Raw genomic sequence first — 22,881 nt, forward strand, 5'->3', positions numbered from 1 at the left:
GGGACAGCAGGCAGATACTGGGATGGTCCAGGGCACCTCGGGTGATGGGCACTCCATTCTTCCAGGGCCTTGAAGATCATGTGAGTAATGCTGACTCTTGATTGTCAGGGGTATGGACCCTGCTGACCCCTTATGGGAATTTTGGAGTTTGAGTCCCTCCTTTCCAAGACCTCTGCGCTCTTTGCAGTATCCTGGGTGCCGACCCAGTCAGTACACTGGTGCATAGTGACCAGGCTGGAGATGTCCACGGGGAGCCCCATGAGCCCTGCCCCATTGAATTAGGTGCCCCAGAATGGTTCTATGAGCAGGGAGCACCATCCCTTGCCCTCCCGACACCAGAGAACAGGGGCCTCGGCAGCTGCAGGGAAAAAGTTTTGTGGGTGAGACTGCGTTTGGCTAGTCTAGAAAAGCACAGAGTGAGGCCTGCACCCTTCTTAGGATGGTTCAAACTTTAGACTTTCCCAGCAAGGGCACAGGACAAGCTTTGGAGTCAGAGACAGCTGGGTGCGGGCTGCAGAGCTGCGGCTCTGTGGGAACTGTCTGAGCTCTGGGCCAGCATCTGTGCATATCAGGGCATCTCCATGGCACGTATTAGCCACACGCTTCATTCCTGAAGGACTGAAACAGGTTCTGATGTAAGAGTAACAGACAGCAGGCCCAAGGGGCGCCAGGTACAACCATGGCTTTTGATTCTAAGATGTCAGAGTTTAATTGTGAAGCCCACAGCTGTTTCAGGGAGAGAAGAAAGTAGCCATTGGATGTATGCTTTCATTGTAAAATGCACCCTGATTGCAGTTTTTGGCCAGGGCTACGTTTGAACCCGCCACCTCCGATATATGGGGCCAGCGTCCTACTTCTTTGAGCCACAGGCGCCGCCCAAATACACCCTGATTTTAGAAACATTAGAATTCTTTTTCCATGCTTCTTAAACTAAGACAATTCAGTGTTATCTCTAACTTCTCTTCCACCTAGGGAGTGTGAGCCATACTCATCTTCTGGTTTGAGTACACAAAAGCAGTAAACTTTTTTTTAACCACAATGTACAATAAAAATTGTATTTTGCATCATTGTGTGTGTGCACATACACACTCCATAATTGCTCATCTCCTTAGTAGATGTAACATATGCCAAAGTTTTCCATTTTATTCTTTTCTCTTCTTTCTTTTCTATTTGATGCTATTTCATTTTTTAAAACTTAACTGCATCTGACAGCCTATATAATTTTCCAAACTGAGTTTTCCCAGCATTTCCTATGAATGGACTCTCCTTTCAAACCTGGAAGTATCCAGGGCCATACAAGGCAACCTCTGCCCAGCCACCTCTGCCAGGGCCACTGTTTTGGGAACCACAGGGAAGGGTGTTTGGTGCACAGACTAGGGCAAGTTCCTGCCCTTCCCCCACCCATCCCAGCTCCCAGATGTGGGGGTTCCCTCCAGCTGCTCTGGAGTTTCCTCACTGTGTTCATCGCTAGGAGTATGCTGGGCACCTCCTGAGATTGTTGAGATGACTAAAGAATGCACTGTTGTCCTGGCAAGCACAGGCTGCCCTGGAAATGTCACCTGGATAAAAGATGCCAGAGCAAGGTGTTGGTTTGTCCCCCACTGGGAACCCTGTCCTGAGACCCAAGGAAACGTGCTGTGAATGCATTAGCCTCCAGTTCCCCTTGGCCCCCTGAGCACGGGGGAGACCTCACAGCCTGCGGGGCAGGTGCTCTCCTGAGGAAGAACTGGAGAGAGCTGGTCCCTAGCAGGCCTCCTTCCCAGGCACCAAGGCCCTGACATGGCCCCAGAGGGCTCCATGGTGGCCGGAAAGAGAGCCGCCTTCCTGAGGCTCAGGAATGCCCAGAATGGTTGCTTCCTCACGGCCTACAAGCCCATGTGACTGGGGCGATGGTCCTTTGTTCAGGAAAATGCCTGGGAAGAGGGAAGGACAAGGTCAGGCAATGGCTGCATCTGAGACCTTCCAGACTAACCAAGACCAGTCGTTCCTCCTCTTCCCTGGCAGTGAACTGGCTGCACAGCTTTGCAGCTGCTGGAAAACTGAGCAGGGCTACCACCGCCAGCCACTATCCTGAGCTCCAGACACTTCCCTTAGCTCCTGGCCAGATGGCTGGCTGCCCCCCGTTCTACCTGGGCCTGGCTGTAAGTATCTGCTGTTAGGGCCAAACCAGCAGCCGCCAGGGTGGACTGAGGTGTCCACCTGGGCACAGTAGTGGGAGAATACTAGAAGGGAGGCAGGCAATTTCAGGGATTGTGGGCTCACATTCGGAGCCAAACAACTAGGTCTGAAACTCCACTCTGCCACTTCCAGCTGTGTCCATTTGGGGAAGGGCATAGTCCTAGGTTCCCAGGTTCCAGTAGCTGATTCCACATGGAACTGCCTATCAGTCATTCTTTCCCACATGGTGGTGTCTCTGGAATTGCATTCCTCTGGGGCCCCAGCTTTGTCCTAAGGTATGGGCCCCAGCTGTCCACTGCCCCAAGAACAGCCTGTACCGAAGCACCAGACTGAGAGCAGAGGTCAGACCCTAGGGACCTGCACAAGCTGTGGTTGTTCCCTTGAGCCACCAGTTGAAAATGTCAGGCCAACTCGGCCCTAGATCCGTGCTGAACACCCCTGCCTGCGGTCTGCACGGGCCATGTACGCAGGCCCCACTGGAGGGAGATGCCTCCAGGGAAAGGGACAATTCTTGAATAGGGACTTACAGGGAATAAACCACTGTAGTTTGCCACATGCTGGATCTCCAGGCCAGGGTCAAACACAATGGAGTCTAGCAAGGGACAATGTGTGTGACCACTGATGTACAAACACTGGAGTGAGACAGATTTGGGTCCAAACAATGACTTACCAGTGTGACTTTGAGTGTGCCAATGAATGCACCTCACCCAGGTGAATATTGATGCCTTTATTGCAAATATGACCAAAGAATGTTTCCAACGTGTCAACATCCCATCGATTTATCATGCCATCTTTTGGAAATTATTTCCTTATACCTTTTATGTTCTAACAACAAAAAAATAATTAGTGAACAAGACAGAACCAGTGCCCCGCTTGTGCACAGCCTGGGGAAGCAGACCATGAACAAGAGAGAAGGGCCAGGTGCTGCAACAGAGGAGGGCAGTGGGGGATGTGACCAGGGCTCACCAGCAGAGCAAGGTGGGGTGGCTGCACAGGTTCTTCTAACGAGGCTGAGGTGAGCACAGACTATAGGAGAGGAGGGGTAATCTATGAGATGTTATGCAGGTCAAGACCACCCAGTGTAGGTCTGGCCTGTTAGAGGGAGAGAAGGAGCCACTGTGGCTGGAGCAGGGAGGGCTAAGGTCAGAGAGGTGGTCTCAGGTGGTGCAAATTTTGTAGACAGTTACTCTGCAGGAGCTGGGAAGTAGCCCCTGGAGGGCTTGAGTAGGAGCCACAGCAGCTGCAGCTGAAAGGACCTAGGAGCTAGGGCCAAGGACCAACACAGTGACTCAGGCAGGAGATGCCTGGGGCTTGGCCCAAGCTGGTAACTGTAGAAGTGATTAGAGTCTGAAAGTATTCTCATGGTAATTAATTTGGTTTACTAATGGTTTAGCTAGGGGACGTGTGAAAATAAAATAAATTAAAGATGACTATAAGGGCTCCAGGCTGAGCCACTGAAAGGATGGAGTTGCTATTTGCAGAAATGGGGATGAGCAGGTGGAAATTCAGCTCCATTTTGCACATGGTCCATGGCAGAGAAGGAGCTGGATGTGCAGGTGTGGAGCCCAGCAGAGAGGTCTAGGCTGGAGACAGCACTGTAGGATTCCTTCTCATTTACAAGTTGTTCAAGGCCAAGAAAGCAGGCAAGTTCACCCGTTCCTATGTCTGGAGGAGTAGGAAGGAGCAGCCAAGGGAAATGAGAAGGGGTGAAGTCAGGGGAACAGGCCCCCCAGGAAGTGCGCTTCAAGGAGGGTGATTGACAAAGTCGAATGATGCCAATAGATCAAGGAAGCCGAGCACTGAGGACTGGCTTTTAGGTTTCCCCACATGGGGCTTACTGATGACCTTGACAAAGACCAATTCTGGTGGTATACATGATAGGGTCAGAACGCTAACTGGAGTGGGTTCTGGAAAGATAAGAGAGAGAGGAAGAGAGATAGTGGTCATGAGGTATACAGACTACTCAATTTTGAGGACTTGCACCTGATAAGAAGCAGAGAAATAGTACAGAAGCTGGGGTAGGAAGATACAATCAAGGAATTGTTTTAATTCTTTTCTTTATTTTGGTTTTGATAAAAGATATAAAATGTTGGAATGTTAACGTACAGAGTGAAAAAATTATGGTGCAGAAAATCAGGAGCAATATCCGTGGGTGGGTAAGGAACACTGGTCTCCATGGTCCAAGTGCCCTGCTGCCAGGGAGCCAAGTGACAGCAGCGACAGTGGGTACAGATTGGACAGGCAGATGGACAGAGGTGAATCTTGCGGAAATCCTTTTCTTCATGTCAGCCTTAACAATTCTGTGACAGAGGAAGACAGACCATCGGCCGAGAGTGAGAAGGGAGAGAAGGACAAGGGTTGAAGAGAGGGAAAAGTTCAGAATATGCACTTGGGCGAAGGAAGAATGAACTGGAAGGGGAATGAGGTGGGCTCAGGGCAGCTCTGAGGACTGCTGGAGGTGGGAATCATGAATTTAAAAAGACTTGAAAGCAGGGCGGTATTTTTTTCTTGGCTCCAACCAGCTTTGGATGGGCAGGTGCAGAGCAAAGTGCATGAGACTTAGCCGGAGCAGGTCACAAGCTATTGTCAGCTACTCCCTTCCTCCGCCCAGAGCTCCTTCCATGCAGCCACCAGGTGCCAGAGCACCTCTCGCCCTCCCAAGCCCCTCACGCACAGGAATAACGGAGGGTCAGGGCGTATAGGGGCTTCACCTAGGCTTCCCTCTGCTTTGTTTTTATTTGGTTTATTGGACTGAGAGATAGATGCAATTCCCTTCCCTCTAGGACACAGCAGAGCAATCAAATCTGCCTTGAAATCTGAAAGCAGCTCCAGCCACAGGTGGGAACCCAGAGGTTGGCTGCAGCTTGCGGGGCCAGGGTTGCTGCTCAGAGCCTGTGACGGCCTTACAGTCACTCACCCATAGTCTGGTAGAGACCCCATGACTGGGCACTGTGAAGAAGCCCCAAGAAGACATTGTGGGGGTTCACTCTAGTGGGGGATGCCTAGGAATGGACACCCCTGAGAAGGCAGCTCTCTCCCATCTTCTGCTTACGGATGCACAGGCTGTGGGATGGGCCCAGGCTCTGCTCCATGCGTCTGCCAGGTGGGGCTGGGGCCCTCACAGGCTGAACCACATTCAGCCATCTCACCGCAGTCGGTGTTGGGCGAGGAGTCCGGGCTGGTGGGAAGTGTGTTCCAGCACTGCGTGGGCTCCGTGTACCTTACGGGGAGAGGCCGCCGCATCTTCAGTCAGTCCTAACAGGGCAGCGGGCGTGGCCTTGAGGCGCCTTGTGGTCTCCGTGGTCTGTCTTCAGAGCTGGCTAACTGACCCTAGTGATGGTTATTTGGGTGTAATCAGCAGAAATCCTCATTCTAGCTAAAAGGGAATTTATTTGGAATACACAGAACCCAGTGCAGGGAGTGTGGCCAGACCTCACGAGGGTCAGTGTCCTCCCAGCTTCTCCAGGCCCTTCGTGGGTGGCCACATCTCACCTCCCTCCAGGACTTCAGGATCTTGCTTCCCTACTTCCTTCTCTGTTCCACACTTCTCTGTCTCCCGGCTGCCCACACTTTGAGTGCCAAGTCCTGAGTTGTGGGCACAGGGAACTACGTGAGCATGCCCACTGCTGTCTGAGTGGTCACGTCAGAGCTCCACACTCCCCGGGATAGAAAATCGGATGGGCCCACAAGGTGCATCGGGTGCCTATGCCAGCCAGAGCTGAGGGACCGCTCAGCACACCTCCCAGCTGCCAGGACCCCAACACCCTGGGGTCCCAGCTCTTCTCAGCAGCATTTGAGCAGTCTGGGCCTCCCACAAGCAAGGGAATGAGGAGGCTAAAATCCATCTCCCTCTGCCTGTGCACAGGTCTCCCTGTGTGAGCTGCACCCCTGGAGAATAAGCTGCTTCCCTGATTCACATAAGAACACCCCCTGGGCTCTGCACGGCCGTCCTCATGGGCTCAGTAGATCAACCCTCAAAAGATGGAAAATACTGTGGTCTGCATCGCCTACTGCAGTGCCCAGCATCCAAACTGTTAGCTGACTAGATGAGGGCAGGGTGGGAACTGGCAAGACACAGACTTTTTTTTTTTTTTGGCCAGGCCTGGGTTTGAATCTGCCACCTCAGGCATAGGGGGCTGGCGCCCTACTCCTTTGAGCCACAGGTGCTGCCCTTGTTTTTTTTTTTTTTTTTTTTGATACTAGGTCATCTTGAAGAGTCATCTGGTTGTTAACTCCCAGTGCTGGAAATAGTCCTGTACAGGCACTGGGCGAGCCTGCAAGTGTTCCCCCACCAAGTGGTGTCTCCCCATCCTTCAGCTGAGAGGGTTGGTCTAAAATTCTAGGTCATTTCTAGCTCTGGTTGGTGTCTTCACTTTCTTGAGGGGCTCGGTAGAGACATATGAGTCTTATTCCAGCTCTGTGGATTCCAGGGTACAGGAGGTGAAGAGACGGAGCAAAATGGCTAACCTTCCTCTGTCCCCACAAAGCTGGCTGCTTCCATACTCTCCCAGTCTGATCCCCTTGACTCCTGGTGATGCTGAGCTTCAGTGTTACAGCTGGGCAGATGGGGGCTCAGAGAGACCAGTGATGCATCTCAAATCCCGGAGCCCCGATTCAAGCCCCAGCCCACTAATCTCACTTTTCCTGTCTCTGGCTCTACTAACCCCTGCCCCTTCTTCTGTGACTTAAGCACCAGATTGAACCATCCTGTACGTAAAAGGAAGATTACCCACAGGGTGACATGGTCACATCTGGGCCAATGGGGAAAAGGGAGGGCAGAATAATCTTGATCCAGACATTCAGAATGATTTGTGCTGGTCTCTTCTTCCAACGTGGCCGATTGCAGATGAGAGCTAAGGTGCTAAGAGGTGTTAAGGACGGAGGTCTGTGAGGACGAGGGCCCTGTCTGTCAGGCTCACTCTCCCGTTCCCAGTGGACAGAACAGTGTTGGCTAGCACCAGATGAAGGACTCAGCCTTGGGCTCCAGCCAGGCCCCATACAGGACAGAAAGTGCACAGAATAGGGGTCCTTGTGCCTTTGGGGACAGTGTTCTTGCATTCTACCAAGACTGAGATGTGCAGCATGGAGTGGGGGGCTTCTTCCTTCCCCACAGCTGTCAAGGGAAATCCCTGGGGCCCTTGTACAGCACCATCCCTGTGGCACAGAGGACTAGCTTGCCTTTTATGAAGGCAAAAACTAGGACATTCAGAGAAATATGAGCACCTTTCTACTACTAAGGATCAGTTGTCTATGAGAGATAATGATGCCCCAGAATTCTCATCTGCAATTAGTATGATTACCATGGCCTGCTCTCTACTCACCACTGCTAGGATTGTTACACAGCCCCTCAGTGTTGGGTTTGAGGGAGAAGTGTCAATGTCTAGGACATCCCAAGTGATAGCACTAATTTCAAACTGTTGGTGACTGCATTTGAATACAGATCTTTATTAGGAAAATTATAAGTGCATATACATTTTTCATTGATATGATTTCAAAGTATAAATTGTTTCTCAAAGAGTTGTCTTATTAAAAAAAAAAGCACACTGCATTAAGGAAGCTGCCTTCTCCTGGACCGTTTTCACATTATCTGGGAAATGCAATTCAGACAATACAAAATACAGTATTTATCACATTTAACACTGAACCCATCACTGCTCAGAGACTGAGAGTCCAGCAAGGTTGTAAAATAAGTTTTCTACATGGTTTTGTCAACTTGGCAATGTTGGAGGTCTGATGAGGGGATATGCGAGTTTGTAGGGAGCATTTCCCAGGGATGGGCTCCCTCAGAATGGGCCAGGGAAGTTGTGTGAGGCTAACAGGGCCCCCACGTTCTCAGCCAGCTGGGAAAAGGTGCACCTCCCTGGAGAAGTGCTCAGCTCCCAGTTAGGGAGCCCACAGTGATAACTCCAGCCAGAGAACCCCATCATGGAGGGCCAGATGGGATCCCACAGAAAGGCTCAGAAAGTCTCTGGACTCCACCCTGGGGAGGCAGCAACTTTTTGCTGTTCAGACCCTCTGCTCAAAGTTGAACTTTGTTCTCAGGCAGCAATCTCCAGTGCACAGGTGGATGAGCAGCCTGCCTCTCCTGAGCCTCCTAGCTGGTGTCTCAGTGTCTGGCCAGAGTGGGACAAACAATAGCACATACACAGAGCACAGATGCAGATTCCCACACACAGCCCATCCAAGAGCCCCCAGCACCCTCTTCCCAGGTCCTGATGCAAAGGCTGGTGGGGGAGGACCTCCCTGGAGGTCACAGGGAGCATAGAGGAATGTCAGGGGCCACAGCACCAGGGCCAGGAGCCGGAGCTGGGTGATGCCTCCTTGGTGGCTCACTGACGCTTGTAGTTTGAAAGCCAAAGGGGATTAGGATAGGAGAGATTTTTTTCCTTTTCAAACAGACAATTATACTTAAATGCATATTGCTTTAGCTGGGCAGTCCCCAGGTAGGAGCTGACTGTGATACAAATAATTTTCTTTAGTGTTTCCAGTCTATTTTCTCTTCTATGAAGGAGAAACAATTGATTCTTTATTTAATTGATTAAGTCAAGATTTAGGGTCATATTTGTTTCCTTCAAGCCAGAGAATTAATGGTCTTTGTTCAAAGATTGGGAGCAGGTGTTTCCAAATTTTTCGTAAGAGATTTTTAAATATCTTGAATTACCTGGAAAATGACTGTTCCAGTGAAAATTCAATATTTCATGTATAATTTAGGAGCACTGTAATGACAGGTTACTTTCAAAAGAGGGTTTTGAAACTAATTCTGCATCCTTATAACTTAAAGCATAGCAGGTTCGAGGACTTAGAGATTTTTCTTTAAATTAGTGGAAACTTTTGGTCTGATAGATTTTATTTTCTTCCATGAAGAACCAATGTAAAGGAATATATAGCAGCTACTAATCACCCTGCAGATCATTAAATCTAATAACACCTACTATTCAATATTATTTTATAATCTTTTACTTTCCACATGTTGAATACAATAACTTGTCAACTGAAGAGTTTCTTTGCTTTACCCTTCTTTTTTTCCCCCCACTCACTTAATTTTAAAAACTTTACTGTGGTCTTTAACCAAAAGGGAAGAGGATTAGTGAGAGGGAATAAAAAACAAAACAAAATGAAAAACCTCAAGTGCTCATCTTTTTAGAAAGTGAAAAGTTTTAAGAGGTTTAATGCAACTCTACAGCCTGCCCTCTGTCTGTCAAAGGGAAATACACCAAAGTGGGGAATTTTCACTGACTGCAAATATCTCATCATTTTCTCAGAGTGTATGCCCTGCTGGACGTACTGGAAGCACAAAGTGACGTGTGGCAGCAGAGAGGGTCTGTGGTGTAAGGTTAGAGATGACAACATTGCCAAATGGTGAAAAGATGAGGTTAGAATTTACAGAGGGCCAGCTGTTAGAATTTACAGAGGTCTCAGTCCTCTAAGATCCATACTGCCCAGACCACATTCCCTTGGGAGCTGTTGGATCAATCCACCATGGTTTTGTGATCAGTGAGGGAACCAAGGCAGCTCACCCCAAAGGACTGGTCAGGAACCCAGTCAAAGAGCCTCCCACTCAGCCTTTGCATTCAAGGAACGGTGCCTGCACCAAGACGTGGTTCCTGGGTGAGGACGCTGGCTTTGGACAAAAACACAGCATTGGACAATGGACAATATTCCGAGCAAGACACAGACGTGCACAGTGTTTTCAGGTAACACCAGGCATTTTGATTTCCTTCTTGGTGCTGGTTTACATTAAAGCTCTAGTCTTGAGAGAGTCCTTTTGGGGGATCATGGAGACAGTCTTGGATACACATGGAGATGGATGACAAAGAGAATGGTGAGGAGAACGTGATGGGGTGGAAGAGAGCTTGGGACGAGGGCTGGGTCTCACTCTGCCCTGGCCTTGCCCTCCTGCTCAGTTAAGGGAAGCCCTGCCATGCTCACTGCAGAGGCAGCGCTGGCTCCCATCTGGATAAGGGGGGAGCCTCCCGTGGGCCCTCTAGGACCTTCCCTCCACCGTACACACTGCAGAGGGCAGCTGTCACTGTGCTTTATCCTAGCTGGCGGGTCCTGGTGCCTTCACCCCAGGGCATGATAATGGCTCCCAGATGGCACAGCTCAGAGAGATGCAAAGTTCAGGAACCCCTGGTCAGAGGAGCAGCTCCCCGGGAAAGACATAATAAAGTACGAAAAATAATGGCCTTAGTCTAAGTTCCTATGTGTCACCGGTGACATTGGATAATTAAACTAAATGAAGAATAAACACCATGTATTTTGCTACATAATCAAATGGTGAAAGTAAGGCAAAGTGTGCAAAACCAAGCCCCGGGCAACGCCCTGGACCCTGCTGGGCAGGGGTGCCCACGGGCCCTTCCTAACACTGCGTTCAGACCCGGGCTCCTAGTGTAAGGCTTCCTCAGGCGTCTGACCCACCTCTCACATCTTGAACCTCCTGTTGACAAGAACAGAGGGAGACACCATTAAGGCGGGTCCCACCACGAAGGGGACAGATGTGGAGCCGCTCGGTGGGGCCCGGCCCTTAGCTCCAGATCACCACCTAGGAGAGCAGGAGGGGGAGTGAGAGACACAGCCAGGGCTCAAGCGGAAGGACAAATGGAATGCAGGAAGCAGAGAGGACAGACAGACGCAGCGAGCACTGGTGTGGCAGACACACGACAGTATGGAGGCACTGCACAGGGTCACAGGGCAGGGCACACCACATCACAGGCGCCAGTCAAGGGCAGGGCATAGTGCCTCACCTGCACCCGTGTCCAGGGTGATGCTTGCGGCTCATGCCACTCTGAGTGCCCGGCCTCAACCTCCCTGACAAGAGGCACTTCCCACAGCTTCTGTTACCCTCATCCCCGCCCTTGGGACCTCTGAGCCAGGTGCCATTCTACTCCCACTGGCCCTGGTGGGGTGGCCAAAGGTGGCACCTGGGTGGGTGCATGGGCGGCCAGGGCCTCCCGGAGGAACATGTGCTGGGCGGCGCGCAGTGACCACTGCACGCCTCTCACCTGACGCCGACTCGGGTGAGCACTTGCCAGTTTCAACCCATCAAGGGATCAGGTGGTGGAGGGCTCCATCACGGATCAGGTGGTGTCCCGGCAACAAGCAGTCTGGCACCTCAGGGCAGTGTTAGGTCTGCCCCTGTCTCTCTACACTGCTGGGGGATGGACCCACCAGCCCTCCAGCCAGCCTTTCCTCCCTCGGCAACGACCCTGTTGCTGTGTAATCTGAAGAAGGTAGGGGAGCAGGGGACCCAGGTCTGATTACCTTGGGGTGCCTTTGTGAGAGTCCCACAGACCAGAACTGACAGTCATCACCCAGGTGCTCTGAGAGGAGGGGCAGGCAGGGAATCTAGGGCAGCCCTGGGTACCCAGAGCTCAGGCCGGCACTCTGTCCCCGGTGCTGATGACAGGGACTGGGCTGGGAGAGTTGTCCAAAGAAAAGGGACAGCAGTGGGTTCCAACACAGGGAGCTCCTTAACACACAAGGGGACACAGAACTTGGTGATCCAGGTGAGCCTGACTCACAGGGACCTTGGGGGCTTTCTACTCTTGAAACCCATTTGCTCCATTCTCTGACTACTGCACCTTTCTTCATCCATTTATGGAAATGACGACCAGGGGTCTGGGGTGCAGGCCAGGCATGTGTCTATGTAAGGTGGGAGGAGGGCTGACAAATTCCCGGCATCCTTTTTCAAAGCATGACTGAAATCAGGGCTTTGCTCTCTAAAAGGATCCTCATCCTCCTGGTCTGAATTAGAGAGACTCTGCAAAAATCTCACACATTGATCTGCAGGGGAGGGTGAAGGGGTGGAGAAAATTTTCTATAACTTAAACCATGTTCAGTTTAGGCAGATAAGTTACTTTCCATGGGTGAGGATTGAAGCAGCTGTGCCCTGCAGCCTGATCACAAACCATGCTAAAAGGAGAAGGGGACAGGCTAAGAGTCCCCAGGACTTTGGGCCCTTTGCATGGTTCCAAAACACATCTGTCCTCCATGTGGGGGACCCCATTAAAGACTCTACAGTGGATTGCTGGAAGAGGAGGCTCCCTGAGAAGCATTTCCACATCTGCTCTCTGGGAATGCAGCATTCCCTTCTGCTTACCCCATGCAGTCTACAGAAACCCACCTTGCTTGGAGGTAAAGCTGCTTGGAGGTAAAGAGCTGAGGATGTCACGTCCCAGGCGGCAGAGTGGTGGGCTTAGGGCCAGGTAACAGGTACTTAGGGAAAGCAAGGGCTGGGCCCTAAGGGCAAGCCAGTTATCCCTTACCCTGAGAAGGCTGCAGAGGGTGGATGCTACCAGGTCCCTTCCTGGTGAGGTCACCTCTGCTGTGTTAGCAGGCTGCTAGGCACTCTGGATAGGTGGCATAGCCTGGTCTCCAGGGCAACACAGACTGCAAGTGTGCAGATCTGTGTGAGCTCATGATTGAGCAAGGGCCTTGTAAGAGAAAGAGGGCTGGCAGGCTGGGGGCTCACCAGCCAGGGCGATACTGGAGCCCTCAGGCTGTTCTAGACAGAGTCCTGAGTACGCAGGCTCTGGGTGTCCTCCCCAGGCTCTGCATGACTACTTTCTTTATAACTTAGCAGACCAAGAAGGGACTTGTAAAAAGCACACAAATACAGGAGCCGTTGTGGCCATTGGGTCATCAAAGCGCTGTTCCCCCACCCCAGGAAGTCTGAGCACCTGCCCAGTCTGCAGGGGGGTCAGCCCTGGAGGAGGGTTGAGCAAATTACAAAGCGTGGAGGGCACAGCGCACTGCAGTCCATCTCGAGGTGGCAGATAACTAGTATTTCCTTTTCTGGGCAGCCTTTCTCTTCTTCTGTCGCTTCTTTTTTCCTATCTTTTCTCTTTTCCCCACTTTTTCTTCTCTGCGCCCCCTTAGATAAAATTAGTAAAACCATTAATATTGTTGAAATAAACAAGAGTTTGTCTCAGTCTGCACAAGATTTAATGCTGGCCCTTTGGGTCAGTTTAACTCTCCCTCTGGTCTGGGGCCTGGAGGCACCTGGTCAAGGCAGTTGTTTGTGTCAATAACTCATTAAAATACATTAGACATCCTGCCCCCACCCCACCTCCCAGTTGAAAGAGAGTTCAAAAGGCTGCTCTGAGGCCTGTGAACTGGGTACAGTTGTGGCCAATTTGCCTGGCCCTGGGGTCCACTAGTTACCATGAGGAATCTGCATCTTGGAGGCCGTGGGAGAACACCCAGGGCCAGGCCGCCTAGGTTTTCTGTCCTCCCCACACTGCCCGGCTTTCATCAAGCTTCCTTCCTTCTCAACACAGAGCTGACCTCTCTGCCTTCTTGAAGGAATCTCTGCATTTCCAATTGAATGGTGCTTTGGTGGCTGGAGGCCCCAGGTTCCGATGGCCATCCAGGAGAGGAGGAGGAAGTCACCTCATCCCACCTTCTCCTTCTGGATGCCTGTGAACACCCCTGGGAATGACTGGGATTGTTCTGGAGAGCGAGGGAGAGAGCTGGTTAGCAGAATTTTATTAGAGCAACTGGCTCGTGACTGTCACAATTAAAATGATTCAAGCTGAATGGTATTTAATGATTTATGGGGTGAGGCCACCTGTTCCTGGGTAAGCTTGTTATTAACCATGGCCTGGAGTCATGGGATTTTTACATGGGAAAATGGGAAAGCTTGATATTACTGGGGCTAAGTCTCAAGGGATGTTAGGAGAACTGAGGAGGAGGAGGGAGGGGAAGAGGAATTAGTGAGTCGAATATTATTCTTCAGAAAACTAATGCTGCTACTTCCACTGGGGTACCAAAAAAGATGCAAAAACTTGAGCTGCAGATCTAGTCTGCTCTTAAGAAAAGCCCATACACTGTCACGCATAGGACCTGGGGCACCTGACCAGCAGGCAGGTTTATTTTTATAAACTTCAGAACTGTGTATGAGATCCATCTCTAACAACTAGTGAAGTTTATTTCAGGTAAATAAATTCCCACATACAGTAGGAGGTTTATACCATGGAACAATTAGCTTTTTATTGCTAGTGCAGATAATGTCACATTTGATACAATTTGAGTACAGGTGAAAAAAATACACTGTGGCTAACATTGAAAAGCTGCAATCACATTTATATATCATATATATTTCTTTACAAATTGCCAGCAGTTTAAGATAATAGAGAAATGTAAACTACTGACATTTATATGGCTCCACTTCAGATATATGAATTGTTTGACTATAAATATATTCTGAAATACATTCGTCTTCTAAAGAAACATAAAAAAATGTGCACAAAAATATATATATAAAAAAATGCCTTGCAAAACGTTACAAATACCACCAGGACCATCTGTGGATCACATTTATGCATGGAAATTTCATCTTGCCCCAATTCTGATTGGAACCTGAAACCCTGCTGTGGCTTCAGGAAGGGTGAGTGGCAAGATGCTGGCTTATTCATTTTTTGCTCACTTCTGATTTCAGAAACCTCAGAGTCTGCGGAGCCTCCATGGCCTACATCAGCTTCAGAGGCAATTACAGAAACCAAATTTCTCAAAGCAAGTCCTCAGATTTAAAATTTCATTTGATTCTGCAAAGACATGTCTTTTGTGGGAAAGCTGGGGCATGATCTCACGTTCCCAGGAGGAGGCCGGCTCCATGGTGGAGGAGGCTCAAGACGGATCTCACAGAGGGCCCGAGTTAGGGCAGGTGAAGGGAGGAGAGGGATGTGGGACCGCAGCCCCAGTGATCACCCTCCCCCCCGCTGATGCAGCATTGGTCAGGCTACAGAAATGAGAAGCAGAAGCCAGAAGAAGCATGCTCTCGGAAGCAGGAAGAAGGTGGGCATGGCTGGGAGAGGGACTCTGAGCACAGTCCCCAGTGACAGGGGCTTCTACATGGAGCCCACTGAGCCAATCACTGACCTCGAATGAGGAGGTGAAGGCAGAGGCCAGTGGCCACTGCCTAGCCCTGGCCAGTATACGAGAGCTGCACAGGCTGCACCCTCAGAGGGGTGTCCTCCGGCAGGAGCCTCAGCCTCTGGAGGAAGGACAGTTTTCCCAGTTCCCTGCTAAGCCCCTGCCTGACTGTGCCCAGACTCCCCATGGGGATAAGAGGAGAAGCTCCCAAACAAACCAAATACAGATCTCGAAGTAATCATTGATTTAAAAACAATGATAATGAGGATGATGATGATGGTGATGATCGTGAGGGAACTGACGGGTGAGAAATGCTGTTGGGATAATACAATTTCTTAGAAAAACCCCAGTTATAAAAGCTCCAATGTGCAAGTGCGTGGGACGTGGGTGAACACAGCTGCAGTACCGTACTACACACTATAAACGCAGTGTCTATATGCTGGCAGACCTCAGGCCCAATCCCAGATCAATGCACCCCCCCCACACACGCCCCGGCCTCCTGTTTCAGCCCCCACACCCCTTTGCCCTTTCATCTCTCATAAGGCTTAGCTTTCCTCAAGCGCATCTAGCGGAAAGTCCTTTTTGGTGGTTGTGCTTACTTGTTTAAAGCTTTCTCCAGGTATTCCTGAATCCACTTTAATTTGGGGTCAATGCACACTTGTCTGTTGTTGTTCTTCAGCCTCGCCCTGCCAAAACAGAAGAGGGGGGAGTGCACAGCGGAACAGGAGGAAGGCGCTGCTGCCATGTGGAACGTGCTCACTCAACACCCACTCAGGACCCTCGCTGGATGCTCCATGTGGCAGGCTCAGGTTCAAGAGCCGTTCAAGGTGTGCTGGGGAAGGCACCTCGCTGGCAGTGTGCACACTCCATTGCAGACATATAGAAAGGTGACCAGGGTATTCAGAGGGGAGTCCAGGGAAAATTCACATAAGGGAGCATTTGAGTCACGTTTTAAGGGTAAGCAGGAGAATGGAAAGTGAAGAAGGGAAGGGAGAAACAGGAACAAACATACCAAAGGGGTCAGAGTGCACAGAAGACTTGGAGGAAGAGGAGGGAGCAGGGTGCTTGAGAACCCTGTGGCCAGGTGGGGAGAAGGGAGCGTAAAAGAGCAGATCTTCATTGTGACGGATGAATTTGAGAGTACATGAAATAGATTCAAGGACAGACATAAACATAAACTTAAGGACAGATACAGCGGGAAGCCTGGAGCAGAAGACCTGTCAAGAGGTCCTACAATAATCAGGATGGGGAGGGGATAGCCCAGGGAAGGGAAGGGCAGTGTCAGTGTTTTGCCAGAAAATGGTTTCCAGAGAGATTTCACAAGTTCACTGAATGGTTCTTGGTCTCATGATTTTCGAAAAGGTCAGACTGGAAAATCCTCCCTACCTGCAATTCGTGGGGAAGACCTGGAATTTTCTCTCTGGATCCCTTTCCATAAAGACCTGGGTGCCAGGTAATAATCTCTAGCAACCCAGAGAAAACCCCTGGCTAGCCACTTAAGGGTCTATGAGAACAATTAAGGCCCAGCACAGTGGTTCAGGAGGACTCAGAGCAGTGTTCAAGCAACCTGCTTCTAAGTGAAGGTGTGCAGAGGGTGGGTGTAACTCAAAGCAAGGCACACTGGGGTGCAAATCTGGGCACCACCATTTATTAGTGTTTGCCCAGACCTGAGAATTGTATTTGGCATCTTCAACTTCAAGGTGCACTCTCAGGCAAGTGAACCAGCATAATCAGTGCCATAGAGGAAGTCCATGCTGGCTAAATTCAGTACCATTACAACACTCCTTATGGGAGTTAACAGTATTTTATTGCAGGTAAACTAGTGAAAAGACATTCATCTTCCCAGGCCCTAATACATACTGCAAATGACAAATAACATTTGAGGCAGCAAAGGCTAGAAAAGAAGAAAGAAAAGGCAAAGCAAACCTGTAACAGCTGGTACTGGGTATTAAAGACTTTGGGAAGTTGTAGCTTTCATTCCAACTGCTGTGTGCCCACTCCATTTTTAGCACTAAGATTTTTGAAAAAGTGGATCCTCCCTGGGAGACTCTAAGCCCTCACCTCCACGTGTCTATACACATGACCTCTTGGGCACAAGAAGGCCTCAGCAATGGACTTGCAAGCACATGGCTTTCTTCCTACACCTCTCCTGACCTCCTGCAGCCCATGTGAGATTTTTGCACATCGTGGATGTGTGATTTGTGTTTTTTTCCCACGTGAATGAGATCAAATGTTAGCCATGGACACTAAGAAAAATAAAAAACTCATGTGTTGTTCTTGAGAAGATGCAAGGAAATGATTTGAAAATGTTCAGGTTTCATCAAATGGCTAAAATGACTTACACTGGATTTGGGTCTTGCGAGTTTATGCTCCATGAGAAAGGATTAACTTAGAGCACCTGGAACTGGCAGGGAAGATACTAGTAAAGGGCTGGCTATTTTACTGGCCTTCAGCTGAAACTGGGGGAAGCCTGTGGCTTCTCCAGTCCGGAGGCACCCAGCTAAGCTGTGCTCCCTTTATGAAAAGGGATCCAGAGAGAAAATTCCAGGTCTTCCCCATGAATTGCATGTAGGGGGGATTTTCCAGTCTGACCTTTTCAAAAATCATGAGACCAAGAAAGGAAAGAAGAGAGAAGAACCACCATGAGCTCAGCAGCATGCCCAGGGCAACAGTGGCTGCCACTTACTATGCCAAGCTCAAGAGTGGGTACTTGGCAAATGTCATGTCAATACCACTAATAAGACTACACATTAGATGTTTCTATATCTATTAGATACAATGTCCCTGGAGGAGGACCTTCAAGACTTACACAATCTGAAGGGCACAGTTCGGAGTGTTGAGGATTTTGAGATGCTTGACGTTGGCTCTGGCAACATGGCTTTCGAAGAATCGGCATGGACATCTGTAGCTCAGGCTGATGGGTTTCCCTAGAAGAGGTAGGGAGAATAAAGCAATTTGTCACCTTGCTTGGCTTTGGGAAATGTGTGTCTGGATCTGTGGCCAATGAATAAGACAGTGCAGGGACAGTAGGTTAAGGATCTAAGACGGCACTGGAGGGTGAGTTACAGGCTCATTCTGTCAAAGGCCATCTCCTCCTGCAGAGCACAGTTGAGTTCTGGCTGGGCAAAGGGACAAAGGGGCATAGGGACAGATAGACCCTAGGAAGGAGGAGGGATTAAATTAGAAGGAACCTACCCGCTCAGGTGTCACAAGATAAAAGTAGTAATAATAGGAGATAACAGTTTCAGCCCCAGGTACTAGAATTCCCAGTTTTCTTTACAAAATAAACTTCTCCAGAGACAACTGGGAAACTTCTCTACTCTGGGAAGGGGGTGCAGGAAGAAGGAGCCTATAGGTTTTCCCTCCTCTGGCAGCTCTCAGGAATGCAGCCCTCCCCCCGACCCCAGTATCCTTCCTTCTCACATTCACCTTAAGCCCTGGAAACCACAAAAGAATCCAGACTTTTCTACCTGGAGTCCCCAGAGGGCAAGCCAAGGGCCCACCTTCTCCCTAGCATTTTCCCCACAGCTTGGAGATTAGTAGGGCTGAAGTCAAATGTGGCTTTCATCACCTTTCAGGGATGCCACAGCCTTCGCAGCCTTCAGAATTCTATTAAGATCTTTGCAAATTCACCAATTTACAAAATGCCATAATTGATGCTCATTAGTGTAAATTAGCAAGGGACTTCTGCAGACCCCACCACTCACCCTTTAAGTCTAGAATTGCAAACCCCAGGGGCTGGAATTTGTGCAGGGTTTTTTGTTTTTTTGCTTTCCCTGCAGATTTTAGCCAAGCTCCAGATAATACCCCAAATTATTGGAATTTGTGGATCCTTTCATCAGGGATTAAATGTATGCCTGGGAATATTTTAGTCCAGAGTTGTTTTTTTTTTTTTTTAAAAAAAAAAAAACAAAAAAAAAAAACAGAGTTTTCAGAGTTCTGAGAAACCTGGGTGATTCTGAAGGTCTGCACCTTTGGGAAAGAGAGTTGGGAAACTGGAGGAAATCTTGTGAGTGAGTGGCTTATTTTATTATTTTCTACAGGCTACATTCAGTTGAGGGATGCTGTGGGCTGGGAATGGCAGTGTTATTTAGACTCTTGAGTCAGAGGCAAAGCAGACCACCCAACCCTCCCCCCACACCACCGACCAGGGCAACTCCCTGCAAACCAGAAGGAAAAGCCAGGTCAAGATGCCCAGTGACTCCTGGTGCTGGAGAGACAGGGAGAAGCCTTCACATTTATACCTAATCTAACTCCAGAAAGCCACGTCTGGGGCGAACTTCCAGCAAGTACACTGGGTCTCTGCAGGGGATGCCAGTATTTCACTGTAACCAGATCACCTGGGAAAGCGACCCTGAGGGCTAGGGGGCCAGGCAGCCTGGGTAACTGAGAGCCAAAGTCTCCTCTCTGAATGTGGCACCTCCAGGTCTCCTGGATTTCTCTTGGGTCCTTCTGCGCTGAGGGGGTTGGGGATAGGGAGTGAGGAGGAGATGGAACCCAGTGGGTGGTGAGACGCAAGTCCCAGCCCTGCAGGGGCAGGGCAGGGAGCCTGAATGTGTGCAGCCCCTGTGCAAGTGCCCCAGCACCTGCTGGGCTGGTGGGGGCTGCCACTCCCCAGCATCCCTGAGAAGCTGTTCTGGCCCCACTAACTAAGCTGTGGCCATCAGGCCAGAAATCAGAGCCTATTCAGAGCTCAGAACACCGGGCTTTCTCTCTCTGTTCCCCTGCCCCCTTGGGATTATCCATTTCCTTCAAAGGCAATTCTTATTCCTACTCTCAGGACCCAACCACAGCCTGTCAAGCAGGGAATTCCAACAGGTTTTTAAAGTGACAGAGCCCCCCCAGGTATTCTTACCAAGAGAACTGTGTCCTTGTGTCCTTTGTCCCAGCCTTTAGTCAGTATTACTTACTTTCCCAACTGTTTTGGATGTGATTCTATGTATGGGCAAGAGTTCTAACCAGCTCCAGGATTTGGGATGTGGGGAACTTGGCACCCAGAGCAGTTTCCAAAGAGCCGTCCAGGAGCAAGGCAAAGAGGGGAGCCCCACCAGCCCCTTCAAGCAGGCCTGGGAATAGGGCCCATCCTGGATTTAACCCAGGAACCCCAGGGCACCTAGGGGCCCAGATGCAGGACTGAGGTCAGCCTATGGGGGAAGGGCAGGGGCAACCACAGAGCTCTCCTCACATTAGAAGTGCAGCTGGGGACTAAGTACAGGGTCAAAGGGCACACAGGCACTCAGAGGTAAAAGTAAAAAAAAAAAAAAAATGCATTCTGTTGCTGCATCTGAGGAGAACCAGCTCGGCCTGGAGTCCAGGACTCCAACATGGCTACTTGGCTGCTACGAGGGAACTCTGAGGCACCAGCAACCCAACCGGTCCCAGGGTCAGGAGGAGTCTGTGATGCACCCGGCTTTCTCTGTGCTTCCCCCACAGCTGCACAGGTCCTGGGTCCCTGCATTCCAGTCTCACAGTCCCATCAGTCCCATCCACAGAAGCACTGGGGAGCGGGGAAGGGGACCATTTCCCAGAGAGGTGCACTATGACACCTCCACCTTCACCAGACCATTCACTTATTAACCTCCAGAGAGCCCCATGGCCTGGGAGTTGAGGGTGGAGACAGTCACAGGTACTCGGACAGCAACAAGAAAAATTCTAAATTGGCTCTAACCTGGGCCCTCTGCAGCTCTGATCAGCTGTGCTTTTAAAGAACGCTTCCCTGGCAGTCAGCTGCGACTGGGACCAGTCCACTCTCTCTGCCAGGAACCTGCGGCGGGTCCAGCCACACCAAAGTCCAATCCGCAGCCAGCGAGGACACAGGGTCTGCCCGAACCTGGCCTACCGCGTTGGGGCGCGCTGGCCCAGCACAGACCTCCTTCCTCCCCAGGCTGCAGCAAACCTTTGCAGGAAACTTCAGAGCCAAGGAAGCGCAGGCCTGACTTACATGGTTTTGTTTTGTGTTCAGAGGCAACAGTTTATTTGGTTTGCAGCAGCGGTGTCCTGTGACCCTGCAGCGAGTTTCTTTTCAGCATTAAGAAAGAAAAAAAAAGTTTCTCCCAGTGAAACGCGACACCACCGTTCCCAGTGGCCCAACACCTTGGCGATTGAACTTTGCTGCAGCTCTCAAACCGAGGCAGAGCGCTCAGCCGGCTGGCGACAAGGGCGCCAGTCTGCAGGTGTGTTTGGGGGCTGGGGAGGAGGAGTGCACGATGCGGACCGCCCCTGGGGCTCTCTCCTGTGAACCCAGTAAGAGGCAGGGAGACTGTCGCTGGACGCGCGCCTAGGTCTGCGTCGCTGAGAACCGCCGAACCGTGCAGAAGCATAGCTTGGCAGGTGGCGCAAACCCAACAGCTGCGCGGTGCAGCCTGCCTGCGCCTGGCTCGGAGCCCCGCGAGGGTGCAGAGAGAGGACCGGCTTCGCGTGGAGGGGACTCAGCACAGCTGCACCAGACCTCACGGCCACGACAAGCACATGGTGGTGTGAGACTCGCTTTACAAAGCGCTCTGTCCCACACGCACAGTCTGATCGCATCCCTAGCAGTGCGTGCAGTAGGACCTCAGAGCCCATTCACGCTGAAAACTGAGCCTGTCGCGAGAAGGCGCGAGCTGGAAGATGGACTGGCAGGGGTCTGGAGCCCGCGGCTCACTACACGGCTTCCCTCAGCCCCGCGCCCTCCCTCGCCGGCTCCGAACGCGCCCTCGGTGCGCTCCTGCCCAGTTATCCCGCCTGACTTCCCTCTGCAGCCCGCTGGCGGTCGGGCGGCCGCTCCTTGCAGGGCGCAAAGCCTCGGCGCAACGCGTGGGAGAGCGCCCTACGAAGAGGTCTGCCTTAACCTCCGCCGGGCCAGGCGGTGCAAAGAGGCTTCGCGCCGAGCCGCGCGGGTGCAAGCAGAGAACAGCTGCCCAGAACGTAGCCCGAAGTCCGGAGCCTGGAGCCCTGCCCGGGTCTCCTTCGCCGGGAGTACTCACCGTCGCTAAGGCAGAGCGCGGCCAGCACGAGGGCCAGCATGGCGACAACCTTGGAGTCCATTGCGCGGACTGACTGGAGGGTGGACAGGCGGACACCGGCAGGACGCGGAGACTACACTGCAGCGGACAGAGAGTGAAAGTGCGGCGGCGGGAGGCGCGCGCCAGGCCCTTTAGAGAATGAGCCGGAGGGCGGGGCGCGAGGCAAGGGGCGGGCCTGGAGCCGAATCCCCTTGGTGGCCGGGGTCTCTGACGCGCGTCCCCTCCACGCGGCCGCCCCTCCTGTCGCGTCCCTTTCGCCCCACCTCCGCGGCCACAGCGCTCTAAGGGGTCACCGTGCCCTCGGCTTTTGACCTGCTCAATCCTCACCCAGCCCAGCTCCGCGGGGCGGCCTGCATTGAAGTGCCCAGTTCCACCCTGCGGTTTGGCTGAAGAGCCGGTTATTGTTCCCATTACGCAGATGGAGAGATTGAGGTCCCTAGTTGGAAAGTAGGGGACGGGTGGGAAACTTCAGGGACTTGGCCTGTCCTTGGTGGGAACCGAATGAGAACCAGAGAAGAACAAATTGGGCCCAGGGGGTAAGAGTTTACTGGTCTGCGGCATCTTAAGGTAGCCAAAGAGTGCCCTGGTCCTGTTTTCTGTGCGCAGGCGATGAAGCTGGCCTCCCGCCCAGGCTCACCGCGTAGCGCCCGGGAAGCTCAGCTGAGGGAATGAAATCTGAAATGGGTCTCTACTTTCAGAGAGACTCCAGTTCCATGACTAGCCGAGCACCCCTTTCTTCACCTGTGAAACTGTGCTCTAAAATAGGGTGTTGTGGGAGGCGCCTGTGGCTCAAAGGAGTAGGGCACTGCCCCCATATGCTGGAGGT

The 22,881-nt window shown here is 51.3% G+C and overlaps 1 protein-coding gene and 1 pseudogene across 4 annotated transcripts; both read right to left on the reverse strand.

The window, feature by feature from the left end:
• Positions 1–7,603: 7,603 nt before the first annotated feature.
• Positions 7,604–22,182, reverse strand: CXCL12 (C-X-C motif chemokine ligand 12). Of its 4 annotated transcripts, none has more exons than XM_053584595.1 (4): positions 22,017–22,175; positions 17,861–17,978; positions 15,651–15,737; positions 7,604–10,615 (listed from the first exon to the last, which is right to left on the reverse strand). In XM_053584595.1, the coding sequence occupies exons 1-4, from the start codon at positions 22,075–22,077 to the stop codon at positions 10,600–10,602; spliced, it is 282 nt and encodes a 93-aa protein (XP_053440570.1). In that variant the 5' UTR covers positions 22,078–22,175; the 3' UTR covers positions 7,604–10,599. The 4 variants fall into 4 exon arrangements, with proteins under 4 accessions (XP_053440570.1, XP_053440567.1, XP_053440569.1 ...); XM_053584592.1 differs by lacking the exon at positions 7,604–10,615 and adding an exon at positions 10,622–13,051 and having other exon boundaries at positions 22,017–22,182; XM_053584594.1 differs by lacking the exon at positions 7,604–10,615 and adding an exon at positions 13,058–13,629 and having other exon boundaries at positions 22,017–22,181.
• LOC128581580 (uncharacterized) lies at positions 20,886–21,712 on the reverse strand (annotated as a pseudogene).
• Positions 22,183–22,881: the final 699 nt, after the last annotated feature.

The sequence above is a fragment of the Nycticebus coucang genome, chromosome 3 (genome assembly GCF_027406575.1).
Source record: "Nycticebus coucang isolate mNycCou1 chromosome 3, mNycCou1.pri, whole genome shotgun sequence".
Classification (NCBI taxonomy): Eukaryota; Metazoa; Chordata; class Mammalia; order Primates; family Lorisidae; genus Nycticebus; species Nycticebus coucang.

What these genes read in the sequence shown, in the direction of transcription:
- CXCL12 (XM_053584592.1), bottom strand. Translation starts at nt 22,077, where the DNA reads ATGGACTCCAAGGTTGTCGCCATGCTGGCCCTCGTGCTGGCCGCGCTC. An exon ending in AACTGTGCCCTTCAGATTGT is followed by an intron (nt 15,738 to 17,860) that starts GTAAGTCTTGAA and finishes CTGTTTTGGCAG; the next exon opens with GGCGAGGCTGAAGAACAACA. An exon ending in CTGGAGAAAGCTTTAAACAA is followed by an intron (nt 13,052 to 15,650) that starts GTAAGCACAACC and finishes ATTTTATCTAAG; the next exon opens with GGGGCGCAGAGAAGAAAAAG.